At 39.0% G+C, this 22,638-nt stretch overlaps 2 protein-coding genes across 2 annotated transcripts in view; one reads left to right on the top strand and one right to left on the bottom strand.

The window, feature by feature from the left end:
* Positions 1 to 2,662: 2,662 nt before the first annotated feature.
* Positions 2,663 to 5,584, top strand: LOC111328757 (uncharacterized). Its single transcript, XM_022933257.2, has 3 exons — positions 2,663 to 3,067; positions 3,450 to 3,527; positions 3,828 to 5,584. Exons 1-3 carry the CDS (start codon positions 2,948 to 2,950, stop codon positions 4,110 to 4,112), a joined length of 483 nt encoding a protein of 160 aa, XP_022788992.2. The 5' UTR covers positions 2,663 to 2,947; the 3' UTR covers positions 4,113 to 5,584.
* Positions 5,585 to 9,788: 4,204 nt separating this feature from the next.
* Positions 9,789 to 22,638, bottom strand: part of LOC111328748 (complement C3-like) — a 30,975-nt gene continuing 18,125 nt past the window's right edge. Inside the window, exons 25-42 of the mRNA XM_022933242.2 lie at positions 21,599 to 21,650; positions 20,759 to 20,833; positions 20,210 to 20,305; positions 19,802 to 19,993; positions 18,925 to 19,000; positions 18,349 to 18,511; positions 17,903 to 17,983; positions 17,374 to 17,542; positions 16,855 to 17,021; positions 16,042 to 16,203; positions 15,336 to 15,401; positions 13,915 to 14,267; positions 13,377 to 13,464; positions 12,849 to 12,917; positions 12,429 to 12,534; positions 11,888 to 11,983; positions 11,446 to 11,523; positions 9,789 to 10,691 (exon numbers count right to left, since the gene is read on the bottom strand). Of these exons, the coding sequence (XP_022788977.2) occupies positions 10,387 to 10,691; positions 11,446 to 11,523; positions 11,888 to 11,983; positions 12,429 to 12,534; positions 12,849 to 12,917; positions 13,377 to 13,464; positions 13,915 to 14,267; positions 15,336 to 15,401; positions 16,042 to 16,203; positions 16,855 to 17,021; positions 17,374 to 17,542; positions 17,903 to 17,983; positions 18,349 to 18,511; positions 18,925 to 19,000; positions 19,802 to 19,993; positions 20,210 to 20,305; positions 20,759 to 20,833; positions 21,599 to 21,650 (2,394 nt within the window). The 3' untranslated portion in view covers positions 9,789 to 10,386. The remainder of the gene's footprint in view (positions 10,692 to 11,445; positions 11,524 to 11,887; positions 11,984 to 12,428; positions 12,535 to 12,848; positions 12,918 to 13,376; positions 13,465 to 13,914; positions 14,268 to 15,335; positions 15,402 to 16,041; positions 16,204 to 16,854; positions 17,022 to 17,373; positions 17,543 to 17,902; positions 17,984 to 18,348; positions 18,512 to 18,924; positions 19,001 to 19,801; positions 19,994 to 20,209; positions 20,306 to 20,758; positions 20,834 to 21,598; positions 21,651 to 22,638) is intronic.

The following is a 22,638-nucleotide window of genomic DNA, read 5'->3' as shown; positions in this document are numbered from 1 at the left end:
CAGCGACACACAAAATTTTTTAGTAGCAATAAACCGGCAGTTCCATACACACAGCTTTTGACCGAACGCAGAGGTGTATTGCACTGCCATTTAAACCTTTTCATTCAATAAAAATGATAAACAGCACTCTTTCATAAAATATACTCAAATAAATTTAAACCTAACGTGGTCGCTTTCACCGCTTGACTTGACATCTGTTGTGAAGAGGAAGGAAAATGAGTTAGTGGGTTTTCGAATTTTATTTGTGTAGAAAACTGAACAGGGAGGTTTAAATCAACCGAAGAAGCGAATACAAACTCCAACCGGCCGTAGACTGTCAAAAAAACGACAGTAAAGCCGCACTTTTTGATGAGAAAAACTGCTGTGAAGTTCAGAAGTTCGCGACGACGTGAATCTGGTCCATCTCAAGTCGTCGACGATAAGACGAAGACGGAATTCTTGGTTCACGCTTGCGGAGTGACGTTCTCGCTACTTCCGGTCGTCGTCCTCCGTTCGTCGTCGTGGTTGCTTAAGCTCCCTAATCTGAATTGCTAAACGTCCCCTAGATACCGTCTTAGAATTTAGGCTTTAGAGTTCGGTAGATTACGTCAAATGTAAACCGGCAATAAACTCAAAAGCAAATGGAAAATGGAAGCCGCTTTATTATGTTCACTTTTGTCTCTGTACTTGGTTCCTCATTCCTCGAGTGCGGACTGAACCAGGCAAGCGTGAAAAATACTTCCGCTCCCCATCAACATGATATTACACTTACCAGGATACTGTTCTTGCTGCAACATTGCTACTGAAACGGTCTCAGAACGTACGTAGGAGTTAAAATGGATGCGAGCCAGCCTTCTTCAGAATAGATAATTGAATAAATGAATAATGAATAAACAAATGACACTGAAGCAAGAAGGGGCCATATAATCATTGTTTATCGCATTTCCGGTAAATTTTGGTAAATCACATTCTCAGTTGTAGCTGCTTGAAAGTGGTTGCGTCAAATCGTGAGAGATCACGCGATGCACTGTTTTAAATTCAGAAATTATCTGAATGTCACTGCTTTCGCCTTGCAAGACTTTAATCATAGTAAGAACGATTCACAAACCGCTGCTAACGTAACGGTTGACTGATAGCTTGAGTTTAATAAAACCGCTTTTGTGCGGTATGTAGACGTTCTTTTTTCTTTTTTCACGGCTGGTTGGTCAAGTCTGAGTTCCGGTGTTCACCAGATTGTAAAATTTTATTACAGCGGTCAACTAAACTTATCGAAAACAATTCTGAATTTTCTATTGTTAATGATCAAATGTGCCAGTTTGCCGGGCCCGGAAAAAAAAAAATCGTCCGCGTTGTTCCTTCAAAAACGGTCATTGCTTCTTGTCAGGGTTAATCAGAAATGAACAGGATGTGATGTGGTGGCTAATTCAAAGAAACACTCTCTCTGTTTAATATTGCATTTACAGTTGGTTATTTTTGTATCAGCATTTGCGCGATACCAATAAAATTTTCTTTGTCGCCTTCTCCATATCCAGCTCAAGCCCTCCTTCAACTCCTTCCTCTTTCTTAATCTTCCAACATTCTAACACTCATTGTAGCCATTAAAATATGGTCGAGTTAAATCGTGCGAAATCACACGATCTGCCATGAATGAGAAAGTATGCCAATATCGTAGTTTATTCCGTCTTTCAAGAACTTAGTCGTTCTAAGATCGAATCCAAAACCGACAATAACACAATGATTGACTGATAGCAACAGTTGTTTTTTTTTCTTTGCGTCATGTATCAGCATCAGCGTGATACCAACAAAATGTTCTTTTCTTGCCTTCTCCCTATTCATCTCAACTCCTAGCTTTCTTCATCTTTTAACATTAATTCTAACATCTATTGTAGGAGTAATGTAGGAGTACGACAAAACCGCTCTGGGCAGTAGGTCGATGTTTGTTTCACGGCTGGTTGATTTGAGTTCCGGTGTTCAAAAGAATCAGGAATATACTTTAACGAAGATAATATATAAACCTGCACTTGCTCTACAATTAATCAGCCGAGTTGTTGTCAGTGGATGTACTCTGAAGAGATCAAGAGTTGGTAAGATATTCGATAAATTTATTGCGTGTTTGTTTTTGTCAACTCCACACTACCCTCCACTCTTTTTTATGAGGACATATTTCATGAGCGTCGATGCAAAAATTGACCGCGAAGTAAAGAACATGCTGAGAATCTACTTAGACGGAGATTAAGAGACCAAGCATTTTTACTCGTTTGCATCGAGCCAAAACAGAGAGAAATAAGTAACAGTATGATCTTACATCGAGTTGACAGAGCTGTTTGTCGAAATATAGCAAATTTAACCTAAAATTTAATTAAAGTGAAGGGGTCAGGCGATTATCCGTGAGTTGTCGTTTTTAATTTTTCAAGAGCATGGTGCAGTAAGATAAATTCGTCGCCAAAGCAAATGTACAACGATTGAGGGACATAACAAAGTAAAGATACGTACGGTACTTTAATTTTAGCCTCAGCTACCACTTTGGCAATAAGCCATTTTACAGTTGTGTACTTAGTTGCCAAGCCTTTGATTTGGAGTGAGGCTGAAGGTGACCTTTAGTTAGCATGATAACAAAGGGATTTACATTCGAAAAGCAGCAAGATTTGTATCACAACAAGGTCACCCCTAGCCTCACTCCCGTTAAAAGGCTTGGCAACCAAGTACACAATTGTAAAATAGAGTATTGTCTTTTCGTCGGTCTCAAATCAGTTTGCAAATTAAAGTAATACGGTAGATTCGTGGAGAAAACTAATACAACGTTTGAGGAACATAGAATAGAAAAGACTCGGTATAAGTGCATTTCAACCTCAGCTGCAACATTAGTCGTTCTTTTCAATAATCAGGAAAGCGCATCTTGGGTTCTGTCCTCGTGTACCGGTTCACAAGAGCCGTTACAAAAGACCGAACAATACACAACAGCCAACCAATGACTCCTAAACAAAGAGAGAACAATAGTAATTCCCTTGTGAACCGGTACACCAGGACAGAACCGCATCTTGAGTTTCCCGGTAACACAATGCAGAAGGGAATTCATTCACTGCAGAAAGTTAGTTCAGCCCGTGATTCGCGTGCTTTGAATCTGCATGAAATGGAACGGCTTGTTAGTTTGTTTATTTAATTTTGTATATTGATTTGTTTTCTCATTGTGTAATTATAACACTGTACTCTGATATGAAAAGCGGCTTTAATATTTTTTTCCCGGAATGCAATTTTTACGCCCTAAGGCCTCGTGCAATTATGTTGATCTTTGGAAAAATAAAACTACAAGCGCTTTATAATTGCAAATCTTAATCGAAATCATGTGATCATGAAATCTGTGCAAAATTTCAAGTATTGTTTTACCTCCCCTTGAGAGCGCCAAGATCAGCCGTTCTAGTCTAAGTCACGGTAAAGATCTCAATAGTTCATTTTGTTTATTTTTTTTATAGAATATGGAAGATAAAATGGGTCTTGGCAGATGCAAAAGGTCTATCATCTTCGGTCAACCATTTCAAGATGAACCCCAGGTACACGAAAGCGTGGGTGGGGGATAACCATTTCATAAATTCTTAAAATTGGAAAGAGCGAGCTGACAAAGAATGGCAATCGAGTCTGCCGGATTATTGCTGCCATATCTTGACAACTGCTTATAGGAGCCACTTGCTTATATGAAGTAGCTATTGTCCGCTGATTCATAGCCCGGAAGAGGCTGAACATATTACTGATGTAAAGGGCTTGTGGCTGTATACGGAACGTACCATTCCGGCAGCAAATCGGCTCTTTTGGTCCACGTAGAAAAGGTAACAGCTTATTTTGTGTTCTGTTAGGCTGATTCCCAGGTTGATCGCGACAAATCCGAAACCAGAAAAGAACAGAAATGGTGCACCTTCGAAAACGACACCAAGTATACAGTGATGATTACTGATAAGGATGGGACCCGACCCTTGAAACCTGGAAAATCAACAACGAACGTCGGCATCCCTGGCTTTGAGATGATTCTTGTCCTGAAGCTACCGAAGAAAGACGCGAAATTAGAATTTCCCTTGAGTGGATTTAATAACTCCAGGCAGAAAATTAGTCAGATCTTTGCACATGAAATTAATCAGAATTAACTCAAGCAGTGGTGAACTGTGGTCAGTGCGTGTAAAAAAATATTGCCATGACTTCTTCAACTCATGAATCAATAAAAGCAGAGTTTCTCAATGGCAAATAATGCCAGAATGGAACGGCTTGTTAGTTTGCCGTTTATTTAATTTTGTATATTGATTTGTTTTCTCATTGTGTAATTATAACACTGTACTCTGATGTTAAACTATGTAATAGCGAAAATCGAAGAATCTTGGTCACGAAGGACTAAACGTCAAATTGCAAAGTACTCTGACTGTCTTTCTTTTTCTGCCGGTTAACTTTACATCAAAGTTTCAACTTAACCTTTAACTCCAGAGCCTTTAGGAGCTCTTGGAATGGTAGAATTTTGCGTTTCGAACACAATTAAACCTGTCGCCTAAACTTGCTACTTTTTCTGATACTCGGAATGTTGTAAGCCAGAACACTTAGTTCACTTTCTCATCATTATCTGATTGTTATCGCGTATAGAGTTGGTTCTAAAATTAACAACTAACAAATCTAAAAGGTGCAATATGGTGGTTGATGTTTTCAAAAGAAATAGTTCAAGTATCGCTGATTCGAATTCTATCTCAATTTCATCCGTAAAAAAAAAATCAAAGGGCAGTGTAAACATCATTTGAATAAAGGCTGATAGTTTCGAAAGAAACTGTTTGGGGCTGCGTCGGTGGGAGTAACGAAATAATTTGGATATATCAACAAAGTTGAAATGGTAAATTGGCCACCGTAACGATTACAAAAGCTGACGTTTCGAGCGTTAGCCCTTCGTCATCATTTGGTCGAGTTGTTCTTACGAATTTTCCCGACAATGAGGAACTGGCTCTTGATTCTGTGAAATTTTCTAAACAATATCAAGACTTGACCAAGATCTTGTAGGTTACGATGCCAAGAAAATCACGAAACGACGAGAAGCCTACCTTTTAAATCAGTACTAAACAATGCAAAAAAGTTACAGGTGAATGCGATAAGCGAGTCAGATTGTGAAGAACATGTTTTTAAGATCGATCCGATTCCGAAACACTCTCTTTTTGATCAAGTTGGGTTTACACTTTCGCAAGCAGCGTTTACTTTTGTGTTGAAAATATCATACTAACCACCCATATAAACTACAACTCAAAGTCGCAAAACTGAACTGCTACAAAAATTCTTTCTTTGTCAGAATTATCATACCCTGGAATAATCTTCCTATTAATGTATTTACATGTAATTTTGGTGACAGCCCTAACGTTTGTGAGTTTAAATCAAAATTGAAGAAACATATGAATATTTATTGATCATCATTTTAGAATTGATATTTAGCTGCGTCTTATTTGACTTTTTTATATTTTTATTAACTAGTTCTGTAAGATTTTTTTACATAAATAGGAGACCCTTGATATAGGGCCAACCTCTGGGTTTCCTTTTCCTTAATAACTATGTATTTGCATGTTGTTCTGAAATAAAGTATTGTACAACTGGCCACAGAATAGACTATAATTGGGTATGGGTTCTGGGAGGCCAGTAGCATACACCCAGCAAAAATTGACCCAAGTACCCCCCTCCCATATAGTCTAAAATATATCAAATTTATTTTCAACAGTTTACAATAATCCCCTGTCCCCCACAAAAACTAAAATACACCTGTCATCAGTACTAAATGAATAGGCTTTTCAATTGCTTCATGTAAACCAAAGCAAAAAATGGATGACTGTTCATGAAAGTGGGAAAACAATAATATTGATTTTGGGATTGTATCGGTCTCTAATAGCCACAAAATCTTTATGTACTCTACTTGTCACCACTGTTGTGGGTCAGTTAGGGTTTTGATAACTGGGAGTTGAAAATTTATCAGTTTTGACCATTTTGCATGCATTTTCAGTTTTGATCATATTTTTTTGCGGTCTATAGCGATTTGGGGTGACTTTTTACAGTTTTCCAGTTTCTAATAGACCCCAATGCCCCCTCTATTACAGGTCAGCTGTTAGTCAACAATCTCTTGTACAAAGTTCAAGATCTGTTTAGTGCAGCAAGAAAGTCCAGTTTCCAAAACAGCTTTCACAAACTTCTCTTTGTTTTTTGGGGACCAAGTCTTAGCATTCCAGATCAAGAAAGAGAAGAGACTTTATGTGTAAAATCAACTCCAGTGTGAGTCAGCTATCATTCACCCATCTCTTGAACACAGTTCAAGATCTTTTCAGCACAGCAAGACAGTAAAGTTTCAGAAACAATTCTCACATATTTCTTTCTTTTTTTGGTGGACCAAGTTCTAGCATCCCAAATCAAGACTGAGGAAGAGACTTAACAAATGACACTGACTCCCAGTGCTCGAAATTAAAAAAAAATCCAGGTTGTCCCTATTTAAAAAGCCGGGAAATCAAAGCCGTGAATTTGGTTGCCCTGATGAATCCTTGGTTGCCCGGTAGAAAAGTTGTGGCATATTCAAAATGGCATCTTTGATCTTGATCGCCTCCAGACAAGAAACTTTGTGTTTGTCTATTACATTTTTGTACCTGGCAATGTTTTATATAATTTACAGATATCCAAAACACAGGAGAACGCTTAGCTGAGGCAAATTATTATTAACTTGACACTACCGGACATTGACAAAACAAAACCGTCACGTAGGTAAGGTGCTGTTTATGGTTAATTTATTTTCTATTTTTGGCTGGGTTGTCTGTTGTTTTTTTCCCCGGACAACCAGCCTCTTAATTTTCCTAAAAATTGGTTGCCCGGCAAACTTTTTGGTCGTCTCGGATGACTGGATGACCGCTAATTTCAAGCACTGAACTCCATTACAGTTCAGCTATTAGTCACCAATCTCTCGTACACAGTTCAAGATCCCTTTCACGCAGCAAGACTGTCCGGTTTGCAAAACAGTTTTCACACACTTCTCTTTGTTTTTTTGAGGACCAAGTCTTAGCATCCCAGATCAAGATTGAGGAAGAGACTATACAGGTGAAGTTGACTCAATTACAGGCCAGCTGTTAGTCACCTACCTCTTGTACACAGTTCAAGATCTTTTCAGTGTAGCAAGACAGTTCAGATTCCAAAACAGTTTTCATACACATCTCTTTGTTTTTTGAGGACCAAGTCTTAGCATCCCAGATCAAGACTGAGGAAGAGACTTAGTGGGTGACACTGACTCCATTGCAGTTCAGCTTTTAGTCACCCATCTCTTGTACACAGTTTAAGATCTGTTTGAGGCAACAAGACAGTCTAGTTTCCAAAACAGTTTTCACACACTTCTCTTTGTTTTTTAGGGACCAAGTCTTAGCATCCCAGATCAAGACTGAGGAAGAGACTTTACAGGTGAAGCTGACTCCATTACAGGTCAGCTGTTAGTCACCTATCTCTTGTACACAGTTCAAGACCTTTTCAGCATAGCAAGACACTCCAGATTCCAAAACAGTTTTCACACACTTCTCTTTGTTTTTTGAGGACCAAGTCGTGGCATCCCAGATCAAGACTGAGGAAGATACCCTATGGGTGAAGCCACCTCCATTGTGGGTCTGCTATTATTTACTAATCTTTTGTGCACAGTTCAAGATCTGTTCAGCAGAGTAAGACAGTCCACTTGCGGTTTAACACTTAAAGTGATCATAGAGTGCCAAGGTGATATACAAAAACTCATTGGATTATAGTGGAAATGTAACAGTTAGCATATTAGAAGTAAATGTGATTTCTTAGGAATTCCTTATAAATGTAAACTCGGAATAAGAGTGGGTCAGTACTAGTAAGTGGCCTGGGTCATTCAGTGTTTTGTCGTTGCCCTAAAATAAAAATTTTAAGCTCTTAAAATCTAAAGCATACAGCATTTGAAGACCAAACACAATCGAATTTGGCCGCAAAAAAGGAAAAAAATCGTACACACAAAGAGAAACATTATGCAAAAATCAGTTTAAGCTTACCGCATGGAGACGTTTATACGATATTTAAATCTCCATCATTTCAGGATGTTGTCCCGTCAAGTGGTTGTTAAATGTACCAAAGAAAACAGTTATTCCTACGATGAAACGTCGCCAGTAGCGAACAAAAACGCGCGAAGTAAACACACTAACAGCTCTTCCGAAAACAGAACACGCTATGTTGAATAGCAGGACATGTGGTTCCCAGTACCCTTCTCAATCTCGGCCGGGAAAAATAGGTACGTTTTGTGTTGCTTACTTGATTTATCATATAAGGGGCAAATTACTGAATTGTGATTGGTCAAGACAGAGGGCATTTTTTCTTCTTAATTTTTGTAATTGCCCCGGGAAAAATTACTTGAAAATGACTGGCTGAAAATCGCTTGGCAACGGCTGCCAAGGTAAAGAAATTTCTGTTTGTTTCCCGTTTTGCGCGAGATCAGTAAGAAAACATTTTGCCCCTTATATTATAAACAAGTAATCACATGGTTCCTCGTAAAATTAAGAATTAATATTACTGAAATTGCCCTCGTCGCTGCGCGACTCGGGTAATTTCAGCAACTTCCGAAAACACGCGTGATATTATTCCTTAATTTTACTCGGCCCCATGCGATTACCTATACTTATTAAAAAGGAAAGTCGCTCTTGGGATGAAGTTTATCAGAACTACGGTTACTTCTCTCGTTTCTTGTCTAAATGTTCTGATTATTTGTGGTTTTCATCTCCGGCTGATGCTGTTGACCAATCTGTAGCAAAAGCACATAACCTAGTTATAAGGTACCTTATAACTAGGTACTGATAAAGTCAATGGTAAAACACACGTCAGTAAAACGTTCCTAAGTAAAGCGATTCTTTAAAGACTAAACTTCCTGTATACAACGTTTCGAGAGAGGTTGTTAGAAAAAAGGAAAAAAGTGAACGCAACAATCTCGAAAGGTATCCGGTAATCAATGAATTTTGATAAGTTAAATAAATCAATTAATTAAATAGATCTATCAACCCCGCGATGCCTGTCCTGACATTGACTTTTCCTCAGATTTCTTTGAAATCTTGAGACCTGAAAACTACCCACAGGACCTTTCGAGATTGTCGCGCGCGTGCAGTTTTTTTATGCTTTTTTTCTGACAACCTTTCTCGAGACAGCTGTATAACAACGTGCAGCAGTACTGCAGTCGCTATCCGATTTCAAAAAGATTTTACTCATTATGCTTATCCAGACAGCTGGGACCTGCATGGTCGAGATTGGCTAAAGTCAGATACCTGTGGGATCATTCCAGGGAGGGGTTCCTCCGAGTGAATTTAGCCCTGATGATGATGAAGATGACACGTAACACTGTCTGCCCGATTTTTTAACTTTTTAAAGTCGCCGGAAAAGGTCCCCTCTAATATTTTCTGCGAGAAATCTTGCGTGAAAAGGCGGTATATCAATCTATTTCCATTTTTTGCCGAGCGTAAGCCAACATATGCCATATGTTAAAACTCTACATGGGCTGTTGAAATTCCGCAAAAAAAGGGGGGAGGAAGGGAAACGAAGAACTAAGGGGCAAAACCGGTAGACCGCGGGACAATCCTGAAAACGAAAATTACCCCAAGAAACTGCCTGTATGTTAGAAATTGTAATGTTGGAGAAATTAGACGACACTCTCCGTAAAAAGTCGAAATCCAACAGACAAACTAGATGAATCGTTGGCTCCCAGCTCTGGGCAGGATGACCAAAAAGATCCCCCCTTAGACCCTTTTTTGTGTCATTTGCTTCCGATAAGACAAAATAAACTATGGTAAGAATTAATGCACTTAGTTTATTCAACATTTCAAAACTAATATTTTCCTTAATGAAGTTATGCGTTATCGACTAATTATGAAAAAGTCAAATAGCTGGATACTGGCCAAATAGTTTTCTATTTCTCTCTTTTTGTTTGTCTGTTTGATTTCTCTACACTTCTTGGGGCATTAAGAATCTCAAATAAAACCCGCTTTCTTTACTAGACAGGTTTGATTTAAAATATTTGTTATATTCCCAAATAATTTCTCTAGAAATAATGATAAAAAACATCTTATGAAACTCTTTCTAGTTTTCTTCGTTTCAGCTGCTTCCAAGACGTATAAATGAACATGAAATCGGCCAAATTATCTGCTATTGCTCATTGAAACTAAATACAAACTACGTATACCTTTGAAGGTTTTTTATGCTTAAAAATAACTCACTTGTTAACGCCAGCAAGAAACTTATTTAGTCTGCAAAACTAAGGCAACTGCATCAAGTAAACTTCTCTATTTATGCTGCTTGCAGCAATTGGGAACTAATAAAATGTGCAAGTTTAGCAAGCTAGCAAAATGTGCGGAAAACAAATCAAAATGGCAAAAATCGATAAAAAAACTAAGGACAGGCATATCTTTGAGCAAAATCTTCCAAGATGTCCTTGTTGAGATTACGCTTCTCTGGCCACAGTTTAACAAACGCGGTCTTGTCCAGCTGATACCTGCCTCCTTTATCCAATCCCATGATCAAATACTCTTTATCTTCCTTCATATCGGGACTCTGGCACGATCCACGTTTCTTAAGCTCGATCCTCTCTTTAACCTTTAAGTCCTTGTGGCCTTGTTGAATAACTTGCAAAACCTCGACTACGTAGCTGAGCATACTACCTTCTTCATCGATCAACAAAACCTTTCCTTTTATAACTGCAAGTAAATTATCGTAGTGTTAGCTTAGCAGCAACAGATTAAATTCCTTTCCCGGCTTTTAAACTCTTTAATTGGTGTTCATTATCCGCTTTCCTAGGCTCATTCCGACGTTTGTACCATAAAGCGACTAAGGTGCTTCCTCATAAATGTTGCTGGTTGCCCTCCCGACTGGCCCCACCCTGGCAAGGTTTGGCTGTCTCTGATTATTCTTAAAGCTTGCCGGCGTTCACTAATACAGTCCTAATACAGGAGGCAGATTCTGTGACGTTTTGAGTTTCGCACCGCAAGCCACTACACAATGCTCAGACATCTTGTCTATTGATCGTTTCAGAGCACAATAGCATAAAGTACATGATTGTGTCCCGTATTTTACACCAATTCAAACCTAACGATTGAGAACTGAGTGTTATCTAACCACAAGACTGTGAGCTCGAGATTTCCATCGTGTGATTGTTGTTGAGGACCGAATAAATTGTCACGCATAGAAATCGGGAGCTAATAATCTTATTGTTTTAGTTTAAGTCTACTAGCCGTTCAAAATTTAACAACAGGAAAGGCTCGTGTTTTATTTTATTTTGTTTACAACCACACAATGCTAAGGCTACTTACTCTTCTCACTGTATATCACGGAATAGATAGCGAATAGCGTAGCCAATCAGATTCCAGCATTTGGGATAGAACGATAGTAGATTTATACCAAATCATACTAGCAGGTATTACGCCTCGAATTAAAAAGGAGTGGCGATCTTACCGTAATTGTAATTGCGACAAGCGTCATCAATCAGCTTGTCCACATTGCCAATAGGAGGATCTTCTTGAGCACATTCATCTGGAGTAGGGAAATAAAATTACACCAGTGAGTAAGTTGAACACCCTACTTGAATGACTGCTTGGTTTGATACTGAGTTATTGGGGAAGTCTCCCTAACAGACTCAAGCAACACTCTAACTCTAGGTACCCTAACATCAGTATGTACATTCTCCATACTGTTTTCTATACATTTCCTTAAGTGCTGACAAGGAGAATTTGTTTGAAATCAAGAGCTTCTTTAGTTGGTGATTCACGGGTGATATTGTAAGGAGAAATTAGATGCTAGTCATTCTTTGGAGTTAAACAGCCAAATGTCATCAAACCTAAATGTTAGCGAAATCATTCAAACAGTTATAAATAAACTACCCTCAAATAACCCTCACCTTGGGTGCATTTGCACGATCTCGAGCCAAGTTCACAAACTCCTAACTGTAACGGGCTGTGCTTGTCAGGTCCATAAAACTTGCCGCAAGATTGATCTGTAGTCATGAAAAAAAAGAGAAAAAAACACTATTAAGAATACAAATATTTACTTAACTACCCTCAGAATTAAGAGTAACTTAAACATCACTAATTTCTCCGAGTACGTACCCTCTCGACAATGACAACAGAACAGAAATGAACCAGACCAAAACATCAGGACCCAGTTGTTCAAAGGACAGATAAATCTATCCTTGGAATAAATCGCTATCCAGCGGATAAGTGTTAACAAAACGTTCTGTGGTATCCACCAGATAGAGATTTGTCAAGTGGATTGCGTTATCCAACCCTCGAACAACCGGGGCCCACAGGAACCTCGTTCTTTATCTGATTTGTCATTGGCCTCTTGTGAACCTTTTTTTCGCTCGTACCGGCCTGACATTCAACAAAGCAGTACACATATCCTTTATATCAGTTTCATTTAAGATGTAAATAAACTCTGACCTGGTTCGTAGTAGTCGTATACATTCACCGGTACCGCTTGCACGACTCCCACATAATATTCTCTATCAAACCGAACATCTACACACAGAGGACGGTCATTGCGAATCTGCAATAAAGAACGACCATGAAACCTCCAGTGTAACGAGGATCACTTCCAGTTAACGTTAACATCAGTGATACACGAAAACTGGATGACACACGATTTCTAATGAACAACAAGGGTGAAGACCACATTGTAACATGGTCACGTCGATGTCGTCTGCGCGCACGAGAACCTATGGTCACGGGCTCAAAGGAGACTTTCTCCCCGTGCCTCGTAGTATTTTAGTTGTTATAAGGGAACACCTGTGCTTCTATTTCTGATTTCATTCAAACGACTTCTGCTCGTAGAGTTTATATTTACTGATCTAAATATCTTACCTCACTGAGGTAAACAACCAGTGAGGTGTGTGAAACCTCAAGTTTATCCACTTCACCCATATCCTTCAACTGTTAAAAAGGAAAGAAAGCAACAAAAATGTTAATTCAAAATGATGCACTTCTTCCTCTAAATTAGGTTTTATGAAAAGTTGAACAGAAAAAGCCCTTCCCTCTCCTCTGTATCGTTTCCTTGTGCCCTTTTTCTAACGATTTTCGATCTTCTGAGGTTTAGTGATGTCGCTGTCACAACGATGAAAGTTTTGCGAACCAAGTTTGAAACAAACTCGTTCACAACAACATCGACAACAACAACAACAATGCAATGGAGACAATTAATCAAAAAACGAATAGGGCAGTGGCGACCACGACAACCAAATAAAAGTAAACAGAAGAGTAATAACAAAAATGACAAATGCATAAGTAACATAAACGCAAGGAAGGATAAAATATATAAACTACTACATTCATATTGAGCAAGCTAAAAGTTTTTTAACGATTTTGTAGATCGCGAAGTCGGCATCAACTTACCTTATTCAATGAGTTCTGATCGGGTTTAAATCCAGTCAAAATTCCAATATCCATAATGGACATTCCAATATTACCGTTCTCCTTGTATCTGGAAATGTAATGAGGAACATTTCAGACCTACAGGGATTTCATTGAGGTCAACACCTATTGTGTTCTTGGGCAAAACATTTTGCTCTCACAGTGCCTCTCTCTATCCAGGAGCAGGAATGGGTACCAGTACACTGTCAGGGAAAGCTGACGAAATGCCTTGGAGGGGGGGGGGGTGTGGGTGGGTGGGTGGAGGAGAAACCTGCGATGGGCCAATATTCCACCCAGGAGGACAGAGAGGCAGTTCATGCTACAGAAACCGGGATATTCTCAGACAGGATGGGCCACTTGGCTCGAGTGTAGACTACACCTAACGTTTCTAACGATTATTTGTGCTTGGTTTTTTTTCTCATAATGTGACTTGTCTTCTTGTGAATGATCTTGAACACAAATTCAATAAACGAAACTAATAGTAATCCGCACAAATAAAAAATGAGGAATAAAAACTTACCGAGTGCATATTTTCAAGTGAATGCTCTGCACGGGCTGATGTTTAGGTGGTGGCCTTTTGTTGTTTTTATTCTTATTCTTTTTCTTTTCTTTTTCCTTTCTTTCCTTCTCCTTTCTTTTCTCCTCTTTTCTGCACTTTCTTCTCGCTTTCTTGCCTTTTAGTTTCTTACATCGTTTAATTCCTCCTTTTCCCTTCTGATTCTTTTTATCTTGCCCTTCATCTTCCTCAGCTTCATCTTGCACAGGACCAAACAGATTGCCAACTTGAGGTTCTTTAATTTCTTTAACCGTCACGTTTAGGTCAAACTTACAAATCTCGCCGCGTGTTGAAGGAACGTTGTAACGAACTTCAACCTGAAATTTAAACGCATGTTTGTAAGATAATTTTCTACTCGTTCAATAATGCGAAAATTCTTCCACAAACCATGGGTAAGAGTGCAGGGATGGCCTTCTGAAAATTTCTCCTCATCAAGCGGCAAGCAAAGGATTCTACATTGTTTCTTTCACCAAGTGAGGTGGTCAAGATGAGAGAAACTGTCGATGGTTTAGATTTTTTTGACAGTTAACAAAATCTCAGATCTCATATTAATAGCTGACAACAATTCAAATCCGACTACATAGTGAGACAAACGATTATACTTCACATAGAAAGTGCATACACCAAGATGAGAAACCGTAACCATTTATATACGATAAACGATATACGATATTTACTCACCAAAAAAAAAAAAAAGAAAAGGAAAAAAGGATGTTTTCTGGACTTAAAAAGTGTACATTTTAATGACAGGGCTGAAAAATGAAATGCTACGTCAGAGGGTTTGCGGTCATCAACGCGGACTCTAGTGTTCTAGGTCTAAAACTTAGCGAAATTAGCGGAAAATAATAAGGGCTGTTATTTAAAACCGAGGAACTTTGTTTTCGTCAAAGGCATTTTCCTATTTCCAGAGGTTTTAAAGAGAAATTAATTTTCGAAAATTTTTAGGGGGTGTACCAAGTTTTTGGAAATTGTTTTGTAAAAGAAAAGCGAGAAGGAAAACGACGCCTCGAAGCAACAGAATACGGAATCAATCCTGTAAACTACACAAAAATCCGTTTTCCGCGGCAAAACTTAGCGCATGCGCATAAGTTATTCAGCTCTGTCCATTTTAATCTAATTCATTGCAGTATGAAGACGTTGAGCGAAAGGCGAGAATAAAGGTGAAGTGCCAAATCAATGAGAAGAGTTTAAAAACAAAAAAATCGTCAAGTGCATAAGTCTTTTCCCCCAAGGCGATCAACTGACCATGATCGCGCACAAATCTCGAAGGACAGAAGCTCATGAATTTCATTCCACATCCCGATATCCGACTGGTTTTCCCACTTTACCCGCACGTTGTGTCCGGTGTAGTTGACAGGATTTTATAAATTCATTGTTAATCTTACCTCCAGCATTCCTACTCCGCTTCCTTGAGTGTCAACAAAGAGATTTCCCCCAAGGAGATCCTTGATCTGCAATGAAATACATAAATAATTTTTACCCTCAAGTTTCAATGCGCGCTCAATTACCCTTGAACATGATATGCGTTTTGATTCAAATGTTTATCAATAAAGTAATTTGCTTTAGATTGGCTTTATTCTGCAATGTTATTGATCCAGAAAAGTCGTGCCATTTTGTCAACCAATCAGATCCAAAACTGTAACCTATCACGACTCGGTCACTCGCATTCCAGTCTGATTGCCTTAACTTTTGTTTCTCAAAGGCTTCTCGAGATTCAATCACAATGCGCTTTATACATGACTTTAAACATCAAGTAACGTGTAGTTCATTCTAAACCATAGCTGTAAAGAAAACTGTTCAAAAACATATCGACTTGGTGTTGTAAAACCAAAACGAGCGTTACCACAGCCAATCAGAAAAAAATATATCCTACCAGAAAACAATGGAAATTCAAGGTGACCACATGCCACATGCGAACGCCAAAGCCCCGATAGGTTTCACTAATGCATCAAATCGATTGAAAAGGAAGAACCAGTTTTCTACAACAATCACAAAGCAACGCAGACTCAAACCAACGAAATTGCCGCTTAATGTTGACCCTCGATTGTCAATTGCTTCATAGCTACCAAGTATCTTAATCACAATCCTTACATCAAATTGTCTCCGCAGCAGCGCATTATCTGACGTGATGCGCACCGGCGCTGGTTTCCAGTCACCATCCACTTCTGATGACAATTTCACTCTCATATCCAAGTTGTTACCTGCGGTCTGTTCGCTGTACATAGCCAGAGCTTGAAGAGCGACCACTGTATCCTAGAAGGAAATAATTCTGTTTGATACATTGTCTAGAAAAATGGCGATCAGCTCTCTGAGTCAAAACAAACTTGCAGCAATTTCTCCTTCCTGATTTCTCGCTAAGAAATGCTTCATCCGATAGACAAAAAATCTTAAGCTTGAAATAAAATAAACCCCAAATAAACTGATCACTCTAAATTCTCACAAAAGTTTGCTGTTATTACTTCTGGAACACTCTTGGTGTTTGTAACAGAAAAAGCTCATAAGTAACTAGAGAAACTGAAGCATTCGGGATACTCCTACATTACATCGTTGAAAGGTTTTTAATGCATTCATTGTTTTGAGTCCCGCGATAGTTGGTCGCCTTAGTCCCCCGGTAAGCATTCGAACCTTATCCAACAGCACTGCAGAAAGCTCGAATGCGAGCAGCCTTGTTCCCAACGTTCTTTTTTCCTACACCAGCTGGAGTAAGAGAGGGGAGAGGTAAAAGACAAACCCTGGGAGAGAGGTTGGTTGGCAAATAAGGCCATTTACTAAGATTAATTACGACACGCGTACTGCATACTGCTTGAATCAGCAACATGACAAAAAAAAAAAAAAAAAGCAAGAAATATTTGAAAAATAAATTATCAGGCGAGTCTCACTTTTTAACTAATTTGTTTTACAGACCTGAGTAGACACGAATCCAGCACCGCCCTGCCTCTGACTAGTCATGTAGGTGACAATAGGACCTGCGTAACCTGTGCGTCCGAGAAGGACTTGAGTCATCAGCGCATATCCAGCGGTCTCCACATCCAGTGCGTTGCCACCAGTATTCCAGTAACGAGACTTTTTAGCTGAAAGGAGAAACGAAAACAAATCTAAAACAAATATTTCAAAGTTTTTTTTAAATTAATATCTCATTTTTATCATGCATACATCAGGCCTCAAAGTTTATTGCAAACCGGATTTTGTGCCTGATGCTGAACAAATTTGCCCAAAAATTCTATGGGGTCTCTAACGAATATCTTGGACCACACAAAATGCAGCGTCAGACTGGACAAGAACCATGCTTCATCAAACGTAATATAAAATTCTTACTGAATAAAATAATTTCGTGAACTTAATTGTTGATACCGCAATGTGAAATTTATTTTTTTCCTGAGAAACAGGAAACCAAATGAACCCGTTCAGAAGCCAATGTCTTACCATTGTCATACATGGCTCTTTGTACCAGGCGGTCGTTGGCATTGAACTTTTCTTTGCTATTCACCAATGCCAGAGCATATGCTGTGAGAGCCATACTGTAAGGTCTGTTCAAGTTTTTGTACTGCTTCTCCAAGTAGTCTGTTGCGCGAATTATGGAGGCTGTTGAGGCCTATGGAGAAGTAGATTAGTAATTTTGAAGTCAACTTAGCATCAAAGTGTTTTGAATGCATTATTATTATCCAATAAAGAAAAGCTTACGCATAGCATACGACAATGTTTTGATAATAAGCGCATTGACCAATACATCGGAAGGAGAGAGATTAAGGAAAAAGTGAACCATAAATCTTTTTTCGAGGAGTATGTTTCGCCTGCACTGGAACTAGGAGTCTAGGTGTTAGTTTTCAGTTATTCATTAAGCCTCACAGTACTATGAAAATTACTTAAATCGTTAAATATCTAGACCACTACTCATCCTTTCGGTAATACAGGTTAAAAGGCATTCAAACAATAAATATGATTGAACACTTACCACTACTGAGCATTTGCATTCCGCCAGGGCAGTTAAAACAAAGGCTGTCATGGCAACATCTCCCTCTGTGTAAACACCTCCCTGAAAAAAAAGCAACACCGGTGTGTTAGGACTTATCAAAATTGTTCGAAGGTTTTTAATCTCTAACGAAAGTAATTAATGAGGTGTAACATTCACTGAGTTCACTCTTTTTTTGGAACGTTCTCTATAACCATTTTTTCCTCAAAGGGTAATATTACACTTTTCTTTATTTCCTAAACTGATCAGAAATGGTTCCCTTGATTGGCAGTTCTTCATTATCAATATAATACATTAACATGCAGGATATATATCCCAGCTCTACGTTTCCTTTGAAGTTAATCTTTGGATTGTCGCGCAATGCTCTCCAAAGGGGTTGCGTAACTTTCCCCAATTGGATGATTGTGAAGTGGAAGGAAACAACTTACCACCATCTCTCTATGAATGACCGCGTGGACTTCGGGCAAGGCCCCATCTCCCCGCTGGTTATTCGTTAGCCAACCAACAGACCGACAAACCATTTCTTCATCAATGTTGACTCCTGCAAATTGCTGAGCCTCACAGAATACTCTCATTACAAAAGCGGTCAGCCTTAATGTGAAAAAGATGAAAAGAACTTGATGAGCGAAAGAATATAAGACTATAAGAATATACAGACTCAGCCACGCATAAAAGCGGAGCTCCATTTATGCAATTTTTTCGTAATTAGAGGACCGGCTTTCTTCTTTTTCTTTTTCATGCCACAAATAAGAAGGGTATGTCTTTATTTAGGTTCAGTGTACAGTAAGAGTGAAAGCAACCGCATTTATGACTAGTAGCCCGTGGAGGCGCGTGTGGGTAGCAGGATTGAAAGGCAGGACGTGACAAAAGGACCTCCAGCACAGCATGGGAGGACCACACACCTCCCGGAGACAAGTAAAACAAGTTAAAACTAAGATGTTGGCAGATATATCTCCAATAATGTATAACAGTAACTACGTAAATCACTTCAAATTTTTACACACCATGTACTTCCAGGTCGGCTGGCAAATGCGCTGAACGACATATCACTTCGACGATAGTTCAATTCTCTTTCATAGCCTACAAAAAAAAAATGTACTGCTTTACCAGATCAAAAGTAATGATAGGCTCGATTATCAGCTGCTGTTCCGAGTCGGGTACCGGAGCCCGCGCTCCTCCCCGAACTCTAGAGGAGGAACGAGAAAGACCGGACCCGAGAGAGCGGCGGAAATCGAGCCTAAAGTAACGAGTGATGAAAGTATCTATACTCCTCAATAAGTCATTTTTACATTGGAAGCAGTTTCCGCTCGATGTGAAAAACGGTAAGGTGGCATAATTTACACAAGGATGTAAGTCGGGTTCAGAGCAATGGGATTTGAGCAATGACTTGAGGAAGCACCTGGGGGGGGGGGGTGGGAAAGAGGGGGAGGTGGGAAAGAGGGGTATAACGTTGTATTGTCTCCATACACATTTTAAATGGTAAAGTTTGTTCATTGTCGATAGGTATGTTAAAACGTTATAGAGTTGAATGTACATAACAAGCAAAGTTCCTATGAGACTTCTCAAGCAAGGTGAGGACTTAATATAAGTGCACGGTTTCCTTTCGAAAACATGAACAATAACGCGGACGACGATAAGGGAAGACACAGCAATCCATATCAGATTTTTAAAATGGATTATGTTACAAGGTATCGCATCTCAAAATTTTTTTTTGCGCCGTTGGATGAAAAATTGCACCATCATTTCTGCCACAAAGATGTGACACAAATCAAAAAAAGAATTACCCTCTGTAACCGGCCACCAATGCATTTTGTAAACTCTGTGCTTTAAAGAGGAAACTCACGAGCTCTCATCCAAAGATATCCGGCCAACAAAGTTTACCTGATTGAATGAATCGATAAGCATTTGCTTCGTTTGCACCAGTCAGCTGATTGGTGTGCATCAGATATTTTAAGACGTAGACGTTCGGTGCAAGCCCGATCATAGTTTGCTCTCCACAACCAGTAGGTTGTCCGATAAATCTCTCCAGACCTCCCTCAATAGTAGTGTTAACAACTGGACCAAGAAGGTTTCCTGAAACAAAAAGTGGGTCATCAGCGGTTTGGTAGTTCCAAGATTTACTAATTTTTACACCGACTTGATGCCATATTTTCCTTTGGGAGAGGCAACCAAAACTGGAGGGAGCATGAGTACTGAGACAATTTCTACCTTCAAAGGACCCTTTTCGGTTTTCCTTAAATCTAAATTTTCTGGAGAAACGACTGGATACATTCATAATCGAGCATGTACCTGTCACGTAAACCATTGCACCGACTGAACCAGGAATGGCTTTCTTTGGAAAATCCAACTTGATAATATCATGCTGGCCGTTACCATCCACATGCGCTGAAAAAAACAGTATACACTATGAGATTAAAATACTTCACAGTTATTCGCACGTGTTGCAAGCGAAATCATGCAATAATGGAAATCGTTCAGACTGCTAGTTTTTGGTTCCACGAAAATAGATTCTAAATATTAACTCGATTTACATGATCAGCGAAAATGAACAAGCATTGATAAAACAGGGAAACCCCTTTCCCATTCAAAACGATCATCCTTTCAAAACAGTCTTATTGTTCAAGCCACACGCCTATTAGTTGCTCACGTCTGTTAAATTTCAAACAATGTGCTGAGGTTTCCCTCACTTTACTTTCATAGCCTAAATGTCTCGCGAATTGCTTTCATTGTACGATCGCCAGCTTTTAGAAAAACATTAAAAGCTTCAGCCGACACATTCTACTCGTTCATCTCAGACATGCAGCTTCAGTGTCCCTTTCGCACATTTCAAATACATACATTGACTCTGGAAAGGTGCAGCTGTTGGTTTGTTTTGGCTGTGATCTCCATTTTTAGGACCGTCGTTTAGGTTTCCTAGATAAATAAACGAATTGAGATCAGTAAAAAATAACTCTTTCTTTATCCTTACACACACAAAAAGGCAAGTTAGAAGGATTATCAAAATAAAAATGACGAATATTCCACTAAATTATAAACAAATAACTGCATAGAACTCAGCAGTAACACATCTATGGAATGGTTCTCCGTTCACTGATTTCAGATAAATTAATAAAAATTCGGAGTGTCCGTTAATGCCAAGGAAAGAAAACTTGAGAACTGGAAGAAAAAAAAACTGGGAACAAGGACGGTGGGCAATAATAGAATCAACCACTCTGTGACAACAGGTTGAGCCCAAGCCACAGCGGTGGGAGGCTACGCTCTCAACACTGAGCCTCTTCATAGGAGAATTGAATTTCTCTTTCCTTAACATCAAAAATATGTTTTTAAGAGTTTGTCTCAATATATTTAAAATTATTAAAAACTGGATCATAGGATAATGCAATTATCCAAAGACTTTTCATTGGCTTAGCCATCATGGTATATGAGCCAATATACCATAATCTCATATCTGTACATGGAAACATTCGGTTTCTTCTTATAAAATAAAGTCAAGAGGATTTGTCTAATATCTTAGGAGCGTTTTCTTTAATAAAACAATTATTTCACTCGCGCTTGTTGGATATGAGATGATTATAGCCAACTTGGCGCTACGCGCCTCTTTGGCTATCTATCATCTCATATCCAACGCGCCCTCGTGGAATAATTGCTAAATAGTTTGTTATGCTCGGAAGGTCTTACCATTTGGATCCAATACAAAGGATTGCGTTTTTCGAGTTTCCTTTCCTTCCGGCTAAAATGAAAAGTTATAAGAAACAGTTAAACAGTTTTGAAAGTAACAGCGAATAGAAAAATGGGAAATAATTGTCTTTCTCCTTTCACCATCTCTAACCCTCCTACATTCTGTCAGTCCAATTCACTCGACATTCTTTTTAAAACTTGAAGTTCACGACGGAGGTATGGAGTTCATCAACCATTCTTATGTAATGAAAAGGTCATGGCTATTCATCATGGTGTGTGTAGTTATCATTTGCCTCACGATTTAATGGATGGAAGGCCTGCGCAGGACAGAATCAACAAACATGGTGAAGATATCAGACCATACCCAGAAAATCGGGCGCCGCCTGCTTTGGGAAGAAAACTATTTTATCGATTGTGGCCTCGTTGTTACACACGCAGGTAAAAGAGGCGATTCACTAAAGATTTCGCCGTAACAACATCAAGAGTCTATAAACATGGATTCCCAGGACCGAGAAAGACAGTAGCCTTCTGAGTTGAACGTCAGCGAACCGTGAGGAAACACTAATTGACATGCGCCAATCACAGCGGTCGAAAGCTAACCAATCAAAGCAGTGCGGGTATCCAAAAAGGCAAAAACGGCATTGGCTGAGTTAATGTATAAAATCCGAATTCCCCAATTCTACAACCACGTATAACCTCCGATAAAATTGCACTGATCAACAAGATCTTGAATTCAATATTTTTCCTGTTTGAGAATCTGTCAATATTCTTGTGATCTCCTTCGACTCAATAATGTTGTACGTAAGTTTCATAAAAGGAAGGTAACCAGGAATTTTAAGCCATCAGTGAGAATTGTAGTTTTTAAACGATTTTATTGGGGGAAAAGGAGAGAAACAGCCACCATATAATATGCTAAAATAATAATAACTTTAAGACCTGGTTTCATGATGGTCTCAATGGGATGGTGGCTTTTACGGCTAAGGGTAAATATTTTGGCCGGTTAATTTCTTTCCGTTAAGGTTAACAGAAGCAAACCTTTA

Source organism: Stylophora pistillata, chromosome 4 (genome assembly GCF_964205215.1).
Source record: "Stylophora pistillata chromosome 4, jaStyPist1.2, whole genome shotgun sequence".
In the NCBI taxonomy this organism is placed as follows: Eukaryota; Metazoa; Cnidaria; class Anthozoa; order Scleractinia; family Pocilloporidae; genus Stylophora; species Stylophora pistillata.
This window is presented reverse-complemented; position numbering and strand designations above follow the sequence as displayed.

What these genes read in the sequence shown, in the direction of transcription:
- LOC111328757 (XM_022933257.2), top strand. Translation starts at nt 2,948, where the DNA reads ATGACTCCTAAACAAAGAGAGAACAATAGTAATTCCCTTGTGAACCGG. An exon ending in GAATTCATTCACTGCAGAAA is followed by an intron (nt 3,068 to 3,449) that starts GTTAGTTCAGCC and finishes TTTTTTTTATAG; the next exon opens with AATATGGAAGATAAAATGGG. An exon ending in CATTTCAAGATGAACCCCAG is followed by an intron (nt 3,528 to 3,827) that starts GTACACGAAAGC and finishes GTGTTCTGTTAG; the next exon opens with GCTGATTCCCAGGTTGATCG.